This window comes from Nasonia vitripennis, assembly GCF_009193385.2.
Source record: "Nasonia vitripennis strain AsymCx chromosome 4 unlocalized genomic scaffold, Nvit_psr_1.1 chr4_random0010, whole genome shotgun sequence".
NCBI classification, from domain to species: Eukaryota; Metazoa; Arthropoda; class Insecta; order Hymenoptera; family Pteromalidae; genus Nasonia; species Nasonia vitripennis.
In genome coordinates, this window is record NW_022279646.1 from 1119205 (window position 1) to 1137746 (window position 18542).

General features: G+C 36.0%; 1 protein-coding gene across 7 annotated transcripts in view; it reads left to right on the top strand.

Moving 5' to 3' along the window:
* The window catches only part of LOC100119221 (multiple ankyrin repeats single KH domain), a 490846-nt gene that overhangs the window by 418635 nt on the left and 53669 nt on the right, over nt 1-18542 (top strand). For all 7 annotated transcript variants that reach the window (XM_031930209.2, XM_031930213.2, XM_031930215.2 and 4 more), the window contains one exon: nt 2097-2244. In XM_031930209.2, the coding sequence (XP_031786069.1) occupies nt 2097-2244 (148 nt within the window). The remainder of the gene's footprint in view (nt 1-2096; nt 2245-18542) is intronic.

Here is an 18542-nt window from a genome sequence, read left to right on the forward strand (position 1 = left end):
ACAATTACTGTTTAAATTATGAATATATCTCCAAAAATTTGTATTTTAACAATACATTTGTTTATTTTAACAATACATCCCTTATGAGCTACAAATCATTGAAAAGATGCAAAAAATTGCTTGAAATCCCAACTTTGACCAACTATAACTCGAAGCCAAGTGAAGGAATCACGTTGAAATTTTTTTTGGGAGTTAGGTACAACATACACACACATTCATATATATGCATACACAAACATGACAATCGCGATGTATACAATCCCAAAACCCTGCAAATAAAGAATTGTTTCCTTTTTTGCGCTAAAACACGCGCATTTGTGCGTAAATGTGGGTCATATGATGTTATTTACTATATAGTTCATATAATCATACAAGTATTTTTATAGTTTTCTAGCTTTATAGAATGAGACCAAATCCTACGGAGTCATAAAAGACCAAATTTTGACGATTTTACAAGTTTTTTCTATTTTCTAAATGAAACAAAAAATCCTACAAAATTTTAAGGAACATATTTGAATTCAGCGTGAAAAAGTGCATAAAAATAGTGTTTACAGGCATTAAATAAAAAAAATCCATTGTTCTACAGTGACTTTTGTAAGTTTTTTGCGAAAACCGTCAACTTTAACAAATTTTCCTGGGCCATACAATCGACATCAAACTTTCTGCTTATTTTTCTGTGATTTTTGATAGTTTAGACATCATTCTCTAAAAATTTCAGATTGATCGACTGACTGGATACGGAGCTATTTGATTTTTAAAAACGAAAACTCAAAATATCCCATAGTTCAACGCCACTGTGCCAGATGAAGAGAACAATAGACCAAAGCATTAAAAGAAAAGGGAAATGTCAGGAAGAGAAAAGTATAGCAGGTACATCAAGAGCTCTTTCACCAGGACAGAAGTTGGTAAAAAGATGAATGTACTTTGGCAGGGGGTGGTTGCAAATAAATTATAGAGAAAGAACACAGAAACACAAGAAGGTACCTGTGACACTCGTGCTAAAGTTGCTAATAAAAGCTGCCGGAGAAAATTTGGGAACTCTGTTAACAACACACGCAAGATGCAAATACCGTTGAGTTTCTAAAAATGGTAAAAGAGATTCCTGAAGAAGTTGCCTTGATCAAAGCACTTTATTATGAGTTGGTCTTTGAATAAAATATGCTTACCGATCGGCAGAATATTTTAGTAGCCCTACAGAGTAAGTTAAAAAAAAAAAAATGGTGGACAAGACTGTGATAGAGATGATTCATAAGACGTACAGAGATATGCAGACTGCTGTCATATAGCTACTAGCCCAGATGGCCCAACAAGCGATCTCATTGGAAAAGATCAAGGTAAGGTGATCAACCGCAAAATGTGTACAAGCATGCAAGATTAAAGTAATTGCTGTTTTAAATGTAGTTCATCGATGTTTACCTCTAAACTGCACAGAAAAATCAAGAATCCGCATCATACAGACCACTATACATGTTGAACACTTCGGACATGCTGTCGCTGATTCCGTTGTGCAATTTATGCGAGATTAGTTGTAGTAATTACATACTTTTCTGCGTTAACGTAACTCAGACATGACTTAAAGAATAAACCGGCCAAAATATGTATCATCAGGAGGAAACGTTTACCTGAAATTTACGAATCTGTGATAATCAGTAAGAATAAGACTATATATGAAATATGTTATTTTTTAGTAATTCGAAAATAAACTATTATTCTATTTTTCCGTTGATCGATACCCTTTGTAAATTAAGATTGCTTCGTCGTTTATGGTAAGTCTTAGTTGCGCGAAAATGTGTTGCTCATTGCAATTCATGCGAGTGTATTGTAAATTGATTAAATTTTGTAATATTTTATTTAGTTTTAATAAGCATTATAATAAATATAATACTACCAACTTCAATTCACATATTGATTCAACTATTGTTTCTATCATTTATCTTGCTCTCATCGCTTTCTCAATTTATAAAGCACATTTTGGGTGTTCGCTGCACACCATATAACTTAATAGTTCAATAAAGTCGGTCAATAAGATAAACTCTCTTTTCCTAGCTTCTGAAAAGGTTAACAATGGATATATAATTTAATACATTTTTTTCCAGAGGATCATTGGAAGCTACAAAGCAAGCTCACATTTTAATCATAGCTCTCATAAAAGATCCAGATGTAGATATTCTTCAAATGCTACCGAAATCAAAGCCTGCGTCAGCTTCCATGACATCTTGGGATAAGTCGATTTCCTCAACAATTGTAAGTGCTTCTACAGTTAATTTGTTATAATTTGTTTGTCATATGTTTATTATTTGGCTTTTTAACAGAAAAATCTGAACTGATGTTCACTAGACTTAAGGTGGGGTTCTACTAAATATTTTGATTTTTTCACGTTTACTTTCTCTAAGAGAAGCTTTGTAACGGTGAAAAATTTGATATTAAAGATTTCGATGGATTTTAATGTTTTCGAGGTTCCTGGGGCAGGAAAAATGATTCCTGGTTTTTGAAAAATGTATGTATATATAAATGTTCGTATGTGACCAAGAATGGTTACCACGATAACCCCTAAACGCATTTATATTTTTTGCTGGAACGTTGCAGGTTTATCAAATATAACCAACCAAATAACAGATTCAATTTTAGAACCAATCGACTAAATTAAAGTACGTTTTAAAAAAATGACTTCTCAACGTCAAAAAATTGGAGAACATTTATCACTTTCTTTATTACTTTTGAACGCATATGTATTTTTTACTGGAATTTTACACTTTCATCAAATATAATTTAACAAAAAACAAGTTCTTCGTAAACATTAAAAATGTAATATTTGTCCAGAAAAGGTAACCATGATAACTCTTGGTCGCATTTGTATTTTTTGCTGAAACTTTCAAGGTTTATCGAGTATAACCTAAAAAAGAACTGATAAGATTTTGGAGCTTATTGATTAAAATAACGATTTCTTTTATTTCTTTTAAAACTGAAAATTGAAAAAATTGGTTTTGCTAATTATTGTTAGTTATGTGGGAACTATAACCATGCGTAGTTAGTTATATTCTATGCCTAATAAAAAGTGCCTGATTAATGTTAGTAGAAAGTATAACATTAAGAAAATTTATTAGTTTTTATTTGATACGTGGAAACTATGCATATATTTATACTTTATAACTGATATGTGCTTGTTGTATATCTGTATGAAGTATGGAATATATATGATTTGATGTTATTTGTTAAATTGAAAAAATTTGTACTCAAAATTTGCTATTACCAATGTTGGGCAAGTTGCGTCGTTATATAATGAACATGTCAGTCATGAACAATGCTGTTGAGCAGGTGCTAAGTTTTCTACTATTTTTATTAATAATTCGAATACTTTTAAGAATTTTATTTTCTTAAATTTTGCACTCTTATTTGATAGAAAAAAGATAAAGATGCTTAAATTTTGGGCAATTAACATACATTTTTTAATAAAAAATTATTTAAAAAAAAAACATTAAATAATAGGTTACTTGCAAAAGTCTTGCGCAATAGGTATCGAGTAAAGTGAACAATTAATGGAGAATATCTTTATTAATCTAAGTTGAAACACGTTCAATACTCTTGTAACGGTTCAACTTTCCCCAGGATGCTGGACAGTCAGTCGGTTCCAGGTTCTGGATTGGGGAAAGGGGCAATAAAAGAGTCTGTTCTTATGTTTTTAATGTTAACAAAATATATTTCCTTAAGTAGATAATAGTAATTGGGAATCAGTTGTTAAATCCCGTCTGAAACAGAAATCAATTATGCGCTTGATTAAGAATATTTCGCCTTTACAAATGGAATGGTTTAAACTAGCGCTGTTAACAATTTACGAAAATATCTACGCGACTTCTCTATAACAATGAGTCGGTGGTTACGGCTACGGTGTTTCAGTACGGTGACAGTATGGCGGATCGGTGATGGGTTTGAAGGTTAGGATTTCATTCGGTACGGTGGAGTCGTGTGCGCACGGCTACACCGATCCGGATGACTTGCGTAACAACAATCTCGACCGCCCTGTGTGCGCACAGTAGCGGCCAGGATAGTGTAACGGGATTTTGAGGTTATCCCTCGGATTTATGAAATCGTGTGCGCACGGCTTCACAAATCTTCGTCGCTCGTCTCGTTCCTCTCTTTATCCTGTGTGCGCACAGAGATAAAGCGAGTCGTGAGATGTCGGCGTAAGGCTGGCTTTGTTGGTTAGGATTTTTACGGTGGCACCGGGTATCGTCACGTGTGCTCACGTAGACGAGGCTCGATGTCGCTCGGGTGTTCCTGGTTGCCTCGTGTGCTCACGACGGCAATTCAGAGTTTCGGGGTTCGGAGATACGGGTTTCGGTTCGTCTACCAAATCGTCACGCGTGCTCACGAGACGACTTCGTCGGCGCAGATCTATCTCTCGCTGTTCCCTGTAGTAACGTGTGCGCACGATGCTACCTGGAGTGGAGCTCGAGTAGAACTCCCTCACCGTGTTGCGCTGTCCGCCTTATAAAGGCGCGCGGTGCGGATACGTATGAGCGCGTACGCCGCTCGCGCCACCTGGCGCGTCGTTGCTAAGCTGTTGGTCGGCTGTCGCGCTCCGCGCTCGTGCGGACTCGCCTTGCGGTTGTGTGTATTCGCTCGCTGCGCATGTTATGTTTATTACGGCCGTCTTCATGTGTATTTATATGTGCGAGACTCGTGTCTCGTCACACTCTGATTTAAAAAAAAAGCTTTTGAACATCTTCAATATAAAAAAAAAACTGATTTTTGGACAAAAAATCTATTGAACTTGTTTGTAAACGACAACTACACTCTTGTTGGAACATTCAATAAATCAAAAGCAACGTTTGTACAGAAAGCCGACAAAAAAAATGTATATGTGATCTATGAAGCAGGCTAACAAAGTACTTTTCAGCCTGCTTTTTTTTTACTTAAAGTGGCCTTTTCTTGGCCAACTGGAAAAAAGCGGTCAAAATAATTTTTTTCCCCGCATTTTAAAAAGTTAAAAAAAATTAACATATACCTATTGTCGGAATTCGTGGATAAATGAATAACAATGCGAGGTTGATTATTAAATGAAATATATTGTAATAGGTAAGTGGCAAAAGTCGGCACGTCCAAGCATATCGTAATCTTGTAGTCGACTTTACATAGTCAACGGTTCTTTGATTTTCTGGAATAATATCTATAAAATTTCCAATATAACTGTCGCTTGGTGGTAACGCTTTTAGCAAATATCTCAACTTTACAGTTTCTTCTAATTTTCCACCAGCTGATTTAGAGCAGTTGATTTATCATTTTTAGAGCAGTTTTGTATTCACCAACATACTCTAATTATTTATCTGAAATAATACTTATAATTATTCTTCTTGCTTTTAAGTCTCATTTCTTTTTCTCATCTACTTTTTTCATCTTCTTCAGTTATTGATCTTATTGCTGAATCGCTACATTCTTTATATTCTAACAAAATCATTAATCTAATTTTTCAACTTGTGTTGTTTGCACCACCGAACGCAGGTATCAAAATATCTTCTACTTTAGCTTGCTTAGCCATTTTCATTTCTTTTGCACTCATATTCTCATATACTTGAGTTTATAATATAATAATCTTCTTGGTTTCTTTGAAAAATATTTTTCTCATCGGATTTCTTATATTTTCCTTCCAAACAGCTTCTTTACTTTCTAAAGCATGTTTTAGAGAAAAGATTTTCTCTATATGGCTCTTTCCTACGGTGGTAATTAAAGAATATTATTTTTGTAAATTATCGATCTTCCCGAGGCAGGTAATGTTTGAAAAAATGAAAAAACTAATACATTTTTTCTTTTTTCGACGTTTTGGCGATCAATGCCGCCCTCATTATAAAACTGCTGTAAGTAATTATGTACACGATGAAAAAATAATTAACACTAATCGTAAGCTTACAGTTATTTAAATGTCAGCAGTGCATCGTTTGAAAATATTAATATAATCTCTGACTTTCTATCGCTGCCTAGCGTATGTATATAAGCCCGGAGAAATTTGGATTCATGTGAATTCCGAATCAAACAGCCTAGAGAGACACACCTTACCTACGTCCCCCCGCTACACAGTGGGCTGAAATAAAAAATTGATGTTCAAAAATTACTGGCGGATAGACTATAAGCCCAATCGTAATGAATTTTTTTTTAATATACTCATAAGCACTATCGAGGCCAATTTTCAAAATAGGCCTTTATTATTTTGCAGTTTAACGTATAACAATAACCTGCAAAAAAAGAATCGATTTTATCCATATTGTACGCCATTTTGCCCCAAATGTCTTGGAAATCACCAAGTAACTATTTTAAATTGTTTTTTTTTTGAGTCGGACAACACGTATTTTTGGTCAGAATTGAAAAATCAATTTGTTTAAATCATTTATTTAAATAATTTATGACAAAAAATATGTCGAGTTTTGAATATTTAAGTTTTACTGCTTATTGCCGATTGTTTTTGAAAACACTGCGTAACTTTGCCAATCTGTTTTTTCGGACAACACTCATTTTTATTAAGAATTGCAAAATTAATTTGTTTAAACAATTTAGTTCGACAATTTATTTTACATTTTCTATAAATGTTTTCGTTATATATAATGTGTGTGTGTGTGTGTATATATATATATATATATACACACATATATATATATATATATATACATACATTCCACTGTTATGTCGTAAATCCGGAATGTTTATAGGAGGATACAGTACTAATAATTACTCACTTCTTCAGTCTATAGGGAACTTTATTTATAATAACGTGAAGCTTTTACGACCATGCCGGAGTAGATGTATACTCGACTTTATTTTATACATAACTGGGGTGTGAGTGTGTAATGTATATTTGGGTATGCGTGTTCGCTACTACCCGACCTACATACTATGATGCACAAATATTTACTACTATCTTTGATGAATACATTATATCCACATATACACATATATATTTTTTTTATGTGGTGAAGGCAGAGCAAGCTCTGCACAAGTGGCCCTCCGACACCAGATCCTCAAAGGTACTATAGTTAAACAAGACTTTCGTGAGGCCCGTTAACTAGCCTAGTTAGCTTCTCCTTTAAAGTTTCACATTTCCATACATCCCCCATCCACCGAGGTGATTAGGAGTTCAGCATCAAACTCGTTTTCTTTATTTTGCATCTTCCAGCCGTCTGCTTCATGCAGCATCATCCGGTCGTCTACTTCGTGCAGCATCGACCGGTCATCCTCTGGATAGCTTAACCCCGACACTTAAGTTCCTCTGCATCGGGTAAAATAGTCTAGGCTCAACTCAGTTACCTACGTTCCTCGTCATCGGTCTGAGGAGCACCTGCGTAAGGTAGTAATTCACTTCCCCGTGTCGTCTTTTGGTCCAGTCAACAATCCTTAATATGAGGCGGCACGTTTATCGCCCCTTTTTACTGGAGTCCCATCGTCTTTGCCACTCGGCTAGGGTTTATTCCTTCGCAGATTTCCAAACTTTCTTTTGAGTATTGTCAGCACGCAGGCTTTCTAGCAGTGACGACTACTAAGCTTACGGCGTCAAGAGTAGAGCGTTTTTTCTAAAGCCGTATTGATATTCTGCTAGTTCACCTGGTTCTTCAATGACTTGGTCTAAAATCTTACCCGGGGTGTCCAGCATGCAGAGTGGTCTTTATGAGGCAGCTTCACCAGGTGGCTTATCTCCTTTTGGTAGTAGTACCAGGTGTTGCTTTTTATAGTTTTTAGGAAACATTCCTTCTTCGAGACATAAATTGTACAGGTCCACAAAAACATCGGGGCGTACATGCATAGCTTCTTTCAATTCAATATTGGGTATGACATCCAGGCCTGAAGCCTTGTTGTTTCCAATTCTTTTGCATACAGCCAGTAATTCCTCTGTGGTGATTGTTGGAATGATTTCGTCATCTGCCGCCGCTTCGGGAACAGCAGTTACTTCCAGTTGAAGGGGAAACAGCGTAGTCACAATACGGTCCAGCAATTTGAGGCATTTAGGGGAGGAAATATAACCTTCCTTTATCTTCTCTATTACTACTTGGTATCGCCCCCAGGGATCTAGATCGACCTTGTCCTGTAACTCTTTAAGGCACCGTGGTTTATTTTCTCGGATTTTTATTTTGAGTATCCGCTTAGCATCCTTCATTTCTTTGTTTCGGACTTTTACTACCTTTTGATCGTAACCAGTCTTGAAGTATTTCTTCCTTGCCCGCTTTTTCCGTCTTCTAGTTCGATGACACTCGCTGCGGGCAGCGTCAATTCCTTTATCCCACCAGTATACCGGCGGTCGTCTATTATTGGGAGCCCTCCTCGGCATCGTTGCGTCGCAGGCTCGGGTAATATTTCCTACTACCTGCTCGACCTTACCATTCGCAGATCCAAACAGCTGTATTTCTTCTAGAGTCAGCAGAAATGTCTCCTTATCATAATCCTTCGTTTTCCAACCGACTCTTTTTGTCGTTGCCCTCCCGTTAGATATCTGTTTTGATATTCCTATCTCCATTGTTATCGCTTGGTGGTCACTATTTGTGTAATGATCGCTCACCGTCCACGATCTAACTAAACCAATCAAGCAGCTGCTAACAAACGTGAGATGTATAATGGACCCTGCATCTCCTTTTTAAAATGTGTAAGAACATCCCTGGTTAGCTAAGATCAAGTCAAGGAGGGCGAATGCTTCTAATAGCGCTCGTCCTCTTTCGTTTATCCCTTGGCTGACCCACTCTACTGCCCAGGCGTTGAAATCGCCTGCTATCAGTACTGGTTTTCTTACTACAGCAGCCTGTACTAGCCGGTCCAACAGTTGTCTAAATTGTTCTATCTACGCGTTAGGAGAAGCATAGTAGCTGTAAATGTGACTGGGAGATCTTGCCCGCTTCGGTCCATTCTTACTGGTCCTATTCTGGTTTGTAACGCCAGGACACTTTTATTCTCTTTGCTTGCCTTTTTCTCCTTTTTGTTTGACTTTCTTATGACGACTTCCTGCCACGTTGTCTTTTTGAATTGGTTATCTTCTTCTTTATTTTCTTTATTTCTATCCTGCGGAGTAGTTAGGGCTTCCTTTGTTGTATTCGCCTTCCGAGATCTAAGAATTGGGGTTGTCTGGGTTTTCCTCCCCTGAGTTCCCGGGCGTTGGCATTGCTGTAAGTTATCAACTGCCATGCAAAGATTTTTATAGCTTACTCTTATGATTCGGGCAAGATCTTTAATTTGTTTGTGCACATTGTGCCTGTCTCTGACATAGTCTATCAATTCTTTGATTCTGCTGCCAAGGCGGTCCAAGTGCGCATTCCTTTGCGTTATGCAAACAGCTCTCTTATCCCTGTCTGCATCAACCTCCATTTCCATATTACATGCGTCTCTACATGTATCAGGGGTTAGGAGACAAACCTCTGCGGTTTTTGAGTGAGTTTGCCCTCCCCCCCAAATCTCCATGGGGCCAGCACCAACCACCGGAGCTTTCACCCGTCGGAATCGACGGCGGGACTGGGCTCTGTGGCTTGACCCGCTTGGGGTAGTAATGTCATTAACTTACTATCCATGTTTGATTTATCTTCGGTATTTTTTTCCCTAGCCTGTTTGTTCCGCGGAGCATATTTTATTTCTACTCTACCCTTCGGCCGGTTTAGAAGACCTCAACGCGCTGATGAGCATTCTCCTATCCGACACTCAGGGGACGTGCTACGGGGTATCAGCATCTCCGCGTGCGTGCGCGCGCGCGCGCGTGTGTGTGTGTGTGTAGATAAAAAATGTATTTGATAACTTTTAGTATCACACACTTTAACAGTTCGGTTGGAACGATCACCACTCTTCTCAGTCCTATGCGCGTAAATGAATTTAAATCTTTGTGAAGAGTAGTTTAGATTTACTGGTCTGCGTCGTAATTATGACGATAGATCATAAATAGAAAGTTGATTTTATGTTGTTATATAATTTTAATAATAGAGGTCCGGGATACCGGGAAGTCTAAGAATGTTACAATAATACAATTTTGTTATTACGTTTCGATAACAAATATAAATATATTCAATGAATAGTTTCTAGAGAGAATATTTCTTGCAACAAAAAGTTTTATGTAGTTGCTTTGATTTTATAATGTATTCGTAGATCAATACGCTTTACGTTTGCTTTATTGAGTTTAGATCACAATTTTATAAGTATAGAAAATATTTGAAATTATTTTAAGTTTTCGACTAATACGCTTTAGTTGCGTTATCAGGTAAGGTTCGACATTGTGAAATACCGGAATATTTCTAAGTATTAGACCGATACGTGTTAAGTGCGTTATCGTATCTAATTTTGAAAATGTTACAAGTATAGAAATTATATAACTATTAGAGTGGGATCTAGAGTGGGTATTATCTTTGTTCGTTCGGGGAAAAGGTTGAGCGGATTCGTGTAGTAAAATGCCTAATGGCAATACAACTCGTGAATTAAAAAGAATGATTCATTGTTTCGCACGTATTTTCATACAGGAGCACTCGATCGTGCGATTCATAGGCAACCGCGGTAGGCGGAGAGAACAGGAGAGATAGCTAGTGATAGAAATGGACGAGCCAGTACTTACGAGGCGCTCCTCGTAAATGCTGTAGTATCCGGTCTCGGACCCAAAGGACGCCTGGTTCGGCGAAGTCGCAGTCGTTATCTCGGGCTCTCGCACGTGCAACTCAGTGTCTCACATATTTGCATAATTCACTCGTAGCCAGATTTAGCTGCGCGCGCTATTAAGTCTCTCACGGTCACGTTGAGTCCTCTGAAGCTAGAGCGTATCTGCCTCGTGCTCGAACTAAAGTCGCGCGCGAAACTCTCCCTCTCTTTCTTCCGCTTATTATAGGCGTTCTCTCTCGCGCGCTCTTGCTCCGCTGCTAGTATGTAACAACTAACAAGTCTATATATTACATAGTGCTGTACATTATATGCTATGCTGGATAGATTATGACGAGTTCTTAATATTACTCGTCATACTGTAACAATTGGATTTTATCCTGCGTTTAAAGTGAAAATGTTTGTCAATATTTAACCCTTTCACTTTATTTGGAAACGCATTAGGAGTTGTAATAGCTTTCCTATAGCTGGTTTTATTGCTAATTTTTTTAATTATTTTTGATTGCGAGGATTTTCTATAAAATAAATTTTGTATAAGGATTTAAGGTATGTTGCAGGTTGAGTGACTTCGAACACAGACAATGATGTTTGTAATTAATATGACGTAAAGGTATAACTCATTGCGTACTTGTATACAATTTATTTGTTGTTATTCGTTCAAGTTATTCGCTGATGTTCGATTGACTAGGCTCACAAGTAGCCAGTATGACAAGTAACCTTAATTATCGAAATGTAAAGAGAAATATAAGAATTGTAATTAAGTGACTGCAATTTTGATGGAACGGAAAGATTCTTATTCAAAGCTAATTTCACAAAATAAGATATGTTCAAAAATAAAAGAACGCGTGATTTTATATAATTTCATTCAATATTTGCAATATACTAATTCTAGGCCACAAACTGACTCAGATTAATAATGCTCCAGTGGGAGTGACCTATTGTAACAGACAGATTACATAGAATCAGACCCAAGTTGTGAAATTCAGCAAAATCGAACATATATCGCGTTTTATTCTGAACACCATGTATTTAAGCACTCAATCATTAAATTGCAAAATCATCTATTATATTAAGAGACGTTGTGTCGTAGGCGCGACACTTTTCGATATTTCACTTCATCCCCTAAACTACCCCTTCTAAAGGTTCGGGTGGAGCGGAAGTTGACTGGAAGTAAACCGGAAGTTGACCGGGAGTGAACCGAAAGTTAATAAATAAATAATAAATGTTACTAATTAAAACTGAAAACTACAATGTGATTATTTTAAAAATTTTTTAAGGTAAATGTTAAAGCGTTATTATATTGTCTTTTGTTTTTTTTTAAGTTTACTTTCATTTGTATGAATGTCAGTGCTATCATCGGTATCGTATCACTAAAAGAATGACTATTTTTCGATAGTATTTTGTTATCTACAACTTAAGTTTGCTTCGACAAGTGCTAAAAGTCGTCATAAGTATTACAAGTAAACCTGCAAATCGAGCTGAAAAATCTTTGCCCAAAAGAATATTTTCGATTTAGGCATTTCATGATACGTTTCGCAGAATAAACAGACCTTGCCTCAGATTCCGTTGAAATTCATAGCGCATATTATTATTGTTGTCGTTTCCAGAATTATAGAACATTTTATTTCTGCTATCCACAGCGCATATTATTTTGCAGTCGCATTGAAATCTACAGCGTACATTATTTTGCAGCTGCTATTAAAATATACAACGCATATTACTTTTGCAGCCGCTTTTTAAAATTACAGCGCATTTTATTATTGCAGCCGCTTTTTAAACTTACAGCGCATTTTATTATGGCAACCGCTTTTTAAATTACAGAGCATTTGCAGCCGCTTGCTATTCCACCGCGCATATTATTTTGCAGCCGCTATGATATCTACAGCGCATATTGCATTTGAAGTTGCTTTTATGGATGCCTCTCGACAAGTGCGTTATTAATTTTGCTTGTCACGCGTTAAATATAACTACTACACTAGTTTGCGTTATTTGCGATGCAGCATATCATCGTAATTGTCTATCCGAAAAATTAAATGAGTTTAAAATTATTAAAGGATGTCTAATAATCTGTCCAGAGCATGGCAGTAAAGACCTAACCTTTAAAATTGATAAGGAAAGTCTAAATGACGCAGCGAGATTGTTGATTGCTCAAATAAAACTGAGTAAATCAAAAGTAATAAGAATTGAAATTTTACTGAGTGCATCAAGTACAACGCAAGACTCACATGAAATCGATATTGAAGATAAGTACAAACTGGTTAAGAATGAAAATTTTCTACTGAAATAATTAGTAAGCCAACTAAATGAAAAGAATCACTTTTAAAAGAAAAATTGCAAATAAAGCCAAATGCAAGGATCTCAGCAAGTTTGACGTATTCAGAGATAACCAGCCTTCCAAAGCCACCCCGAAAAAACGTACCCAAAATAACAGTGAAAAAAGTAGGTAACAAACCAGATGACATTAAAGATAAAAGTTATTCAGTGTTATCTACTAAAAAAAAGATTCAAACTACACGTATGTACGTCAATGAAAGGAATCAACTCATCATCTCATGTTTGAATAGTGAGAGTGTTTCACTAACAGAAGAGGTAATAACAGACAGACATAATCTAGACAGTATTTGTGAGATTAGGAAAGACGAACTGAGAAATGCTAAGATCGAAATTGTAGGAATTGATAATTGCAAGAACTTTGAGTGACAAGACTTTGAGGACGATATAAACACAAGAAATTTTGGCAATTTTGAAAATAAGGGTAAAGTGCTACACATTTATAAAAACATATATGTAGATACAACAATCTTACTACAGTCTTAATGGAGATTTCGGCTGATGCATATAAATATATATAAAAAAAAAAATAAAAGCAAAATTTTCGTGGGATACCAGAATTGCAAAGTCTATGAGTTAATCAACATAAGACCTTGTTATAATTGTGGGAGGTTTGGCATAACGGTAAAAAATGCAACAATAACAGAGTATGCCTTAACCCATTAACGTCCAAAACAGAGAAATCGTAACTCTGTTTTCAACCGTAAATCTATCACATATTCCACGGATATATTCAAAGCAAACATACTTTTTCTGAAGTATTTTTTTCTCTACTTTCCATTTCTGGTATCAGAATTGCGTATTTTTCACTCAAAAATCCAATATGGCGACGTTTAAAAGAAAAAATGCAAAATTTGAATACTTTTTTTTTTAAATCCAATTTCTTGTTGTGTTAACGTTGAGGACGGAACTTTATTTTTCAACTATGAGTGCATAAATGAGTTGTACTTTAAATTCAGTTTGGTCCCGAATCCAGAAATTCAATATGGCGGCTAGAAAATGGTGCCTGAAGCGCAAAATTTTGCCCAAACTTTCACGAATTTTTTTCACGAATATAATGCATTCGACGAAAAAATCAATAAGAATAAAAAGTGCTTAGAATCAATCAAGGAATATGTCTACATTTTTTCACTGAGTTTTGAGCAACTTTTTTATTTTTGCCAATTGGCAATTTATGACAAATTGGAAAATTTCATCGAATCGTCTCGAAAAAATTCAGATATACTTCTTGTTCAATTCTAAGTACTTTTTATTCTCTAACTTTTTCTTATATAACGCTTTGTTTTTGAGTAAAAAATCAAAAACCTTAAAAAATTTGAGTTATGCAACTTTTGGAATTGTTTCATAAACTATATTGAATTCTCAATCGAAAAAGTCTGAATTTAATTACTATATTCAATTTGCCGAATTTTGCCAAAAAGTGTCGAGAAACGTTGTACATCAACGGCTAAGAAATGAGAATTTTTCAATGCGAAAATCATATCATCTGGAATGTGACAGATACTCGGGCACAAATTTGAAGTAAATTTGCTCATAATTGACCAAAAAGTGCATATGGAACAAAACATTTTAAAGTTTTTGATTTTTTTTTGAATTTCAAAAAATCTTAAGATTTTTAAGGTTTTTGATTTTTTACTCAAAAACAAAGCGTTATATAAGAAAAAGTTAGAGAATAAAAAGTACTTAGAATTGACCAAGAAGTATATCTGAATTTTTTCGAGACGATTCGATGAAATTTTCCAATTTGTCATAAATTGCCAATTGGCAAAAATAAAAAAGTTGCTCAAAACTCAGTGAAAAAATTTAGACATATTCCTTGATTGATTCTAAGCACTTTTTATTCTTATTGATTTTTTCGTCGAATGCATTATATTCGTGAAAAAAATTCGTGAAAGTTTGGGCAAAATTTTGCGCTTCAGGCACCATTTTCTAGCCGCCATATTGAATTTCTGGATTCGGGACCAAACTGAATTTAAAGTACAACTCATTTATGCACTCATAGTTGAAAAATAAAGTTCCGTCCTCAACGTTAACACAACAAGAAATTGGATTTAAAAAAAAAAGTATCCAAATTTTGCATTTTTTCTTTTAAACGTCGCCATATTGGATTTTTGAGTGAAAAATACGCAATTCTGATACCAGAAATGGAAAGTAGAGAAAAAAATACTTCAGAAAAAGTATGTTTGCTTTGAATATATCCGTGGAATATGTGATAGATTTACGGTTGAAAACAGAGTTACGATTTCTCTGTTTTGGATGTTAATGGGTTAAATGCGTAGAAAATCACAATACCAGTACCTGTACAAATAATACTAATGAAATGTTAAAACTGTGAATAATAAAATTGTAAATTCAAGACAACTCTAGACATCAAACATATTTCTAGTAATTCAAAGCAATGCAGCATTAAAAAAAAAAATAAATAAATAAATAATCAGGTACATTGAGTCTACAGACTATCCGGTGAAACCTACTTTACCGGCTGTACTCCTAGTTTACCATGAACAGGGATCTATAGAAGAAACTCAAAGTTAATCCAAGAATAATACAACTCAAACGCAAAAACCACAAAGAAAACACAAAAAAAAAACGTTCAGAGCCAGGAAAGAAACGACAACCACAGCCACTCAAACTTCAACAACAGCAACTACTACCAGCTCAACAGATTGAAACAAGATTAAGAAGCCGCAAATCTATAAACTATTAAGATTATGGATACTTTTGATTATCTTAACTTAATACAAAAGGATTCAGTGCAAAAAGTAAAAACATACAGTGGTAGTGACGACATAAACAAGGCAATAGGCAATTAGTAAAAAAAAATGATTTAGTTATGCAGATAAATGTAAGAAGTCTAAATGTAAATTTTGATAAAATTAAGATATTATTTGAAAGCCTTGTAGTCAAATCAACCTTTGTTATTTATACTGAAACGTTTGAGCAAGTAAATCATAATATACGAATTGGTCGACAATAACTATGAATATAAGTCCTACTACAACAGGGTAGGATTAAGATTATAAATACGCGAATTAAATTAAATGACAGTAATAATATTGAAATCTTTGCTATGTATAGATGACATTGTATACCAAAGAGTGAGTTTATTTTAGATTTAAATAAATATTTGATAAAAAAGAAGAATATTAAAAATCATTTAGGAGTTTTCAATATTGATCTTCTTGCATGCGATCATGTAAGTCAAGAATTTCTGTGCAATTTCTTTGAAGAGGGATATATACCGGACTTTGTTGGTATCACAAGGCCGCCTGTAGTATTGTCTAAAGGATCCTCATTGACAATATTTTTATAAAAACTAATAACCTTAATACAGTAACTTACAAACTCAAATTATCAATATCTGACCATTACCCTATATTTATTGTACTTAATAAAATGAAAGTTGAAAATAACAGTATATTTAAATTATAAAAAATTAGTAAACATTGCAGATCACAGAAAATGGAATAAAATTATGTCGATGCAGAATCCCAATCTAGCTACAGATAACTTGGTAGCTGAAATTAAACAATGTATTGAGTTATCCAAAACGAAACCTAGTAAATGTAAACAAATATAGGTAGAAAAAGTTGAATCACTAATGCTATCATAAAATCATGCGAAACCGAAGAATTTTTATATAAATTATGGCATATGGATATTAACAAAGAAGAACTTAAGATGAATACAAAACATATACTAAAACTTTGGACAAGGTTATTAAAGATGCCAAATTCAGATACGATAAAAGCTTAGTTGAGAAAAATCCCAAAATCCAAAGAAATTATGGGAAATCATAGACAAAAAAATCCATTAATGATGCCATAAATTATAAAAAGATTAATGATAATAAAATTACAGACTGCATTTTTTTCGTGCTAATATATAACTTTTTCATTATTATTTTTTTTTATTGAAATTATTTCCATATATTTCATTAGTAATATTGGTGATACATACAATTTTTTCTGGTATTTCTACTACTTTATGATTATTTTCAAATTTACTTGAATATATTCCATCACCAACATTTAATAGCCATTGTTTGAAGGCAATGTCATTTTTATTTACTCTTAAATTATCTTTTAGAGTCATATGTTGAAATTTAACCCATAATCAACTATTTTTAACACAATTTTTAACGCTTTTTGTTCTATTACTATATTTGATAACAGGTAAAGTTTTTCTAAAACCATCTGTCACTATTACTATTTTTCTCCAAAAAGTTCATCATTTTTGCAAATATCACGAAAAAACCTATCAACTGCATTATAAGCGCATTTTGGAGTCATAGATATATCGTTATCATTAAGTGGATTATGAAATTGATATAAGCGGGCCTGTTGAAAGGTGGGGTTGGTGCTGGGAGCCGAAGTGGGATCAGCAGAGCACCGAACCGAGACCCGCTTAATTCTTCCTGCTCAAGGCAGGGAAAGGGGGTCATGCACGCTAGATTGTGCTCGGGGTTAGTGTACGCCGCTGTCAAGGGAGCTGTGTTATCGGGCAAAGAGATGGTGCGCGTGTCCGTCGCGGCACATACCAGCTCGATGGCGTGTGCTTGCTCCCTGTGGAGTGAAGCAGATGAGATAGGCCTACTTTTAGATAAGCAGAGCGGATAGGTGAAGCAGGCAGGCAGGCAAGAGAGGCCTGCTGATGCTCCTCGCTGTGGCTTCCTCGTTGCCTAGAGAGCGGACACTACTCGGACCTCTCTAAGTCGACTCTTGGAGCAAATCTGGACGAGGGAGGGCCGCCAAATCCGGTGAAGGCTACACCACCCAGTTATGACGAAGGGGGGGGGGGGGGGGAAGAAGACTCTGAAGGATCTTCGAAGAGAGTGCTTCGTAAGCAGAACAGAAGGTTTCCCGTGTGAAACGGAGAACATTCGGTGTTGAGTGAAGAGCGCCCGGTGTAGAGCGGGAAGCGCTCGGTGCAGAGCAAGGAGAGAGCGATTCGTCGCTCTCCTGATAGACGATGATGGTGGATCTGGAGAGTCAGCTGGAGGTGGTGATGGCGTGTCCGTTGCTCCGGAGAATGATGTTGGGTTGTCCTGGCGGTTGCCTCCTGGAGAGAAGTCGTCTCGGTAATGACGTCGGCTGGCCGACGTTCTTTAGCAGCTCTTCCCTGTTGATTGCTCGGTGAGTGACGAGAGCGCTCAGAAGCCCTGCTTAAAGGCGCCAAGAAGTGCTCGTCGTGAAGAGGGAGGGGGGGGGGGGTGAAAAAAGATCACGCAAGGTAATTATGTCTCAAATAAAAATCAGATTTATTGCGTCATAGTCAAGTTATTGCGTCAAGTGGGTTGTGCACCGTGCTCCCACTCAGACGCAGTCTGATGCCGGGTGGGGGATGCCATGGCTTGGATCCGTCCCGCCTATATGCTCTCGAAAGCGCTACTCCGTTTTGGGAAGTTCGCGCTAGTAGCGTAGCCGCCTAGCGGCCGCGCGCGGTACTAGTGACGAGGCAGGCGCGCTGCGGCGTTGTCAGGCGGGTTGTGGGTAGCCAGGAGCTTGTGCGAGAGAGCCTGCGAGTGGGTTACAACAAAATTTACAAATGTAAGCAAAAAGATTACATAAAGCATTTGGAAATTGGAATTCTGTACTTTCATGTAAACATTTAAT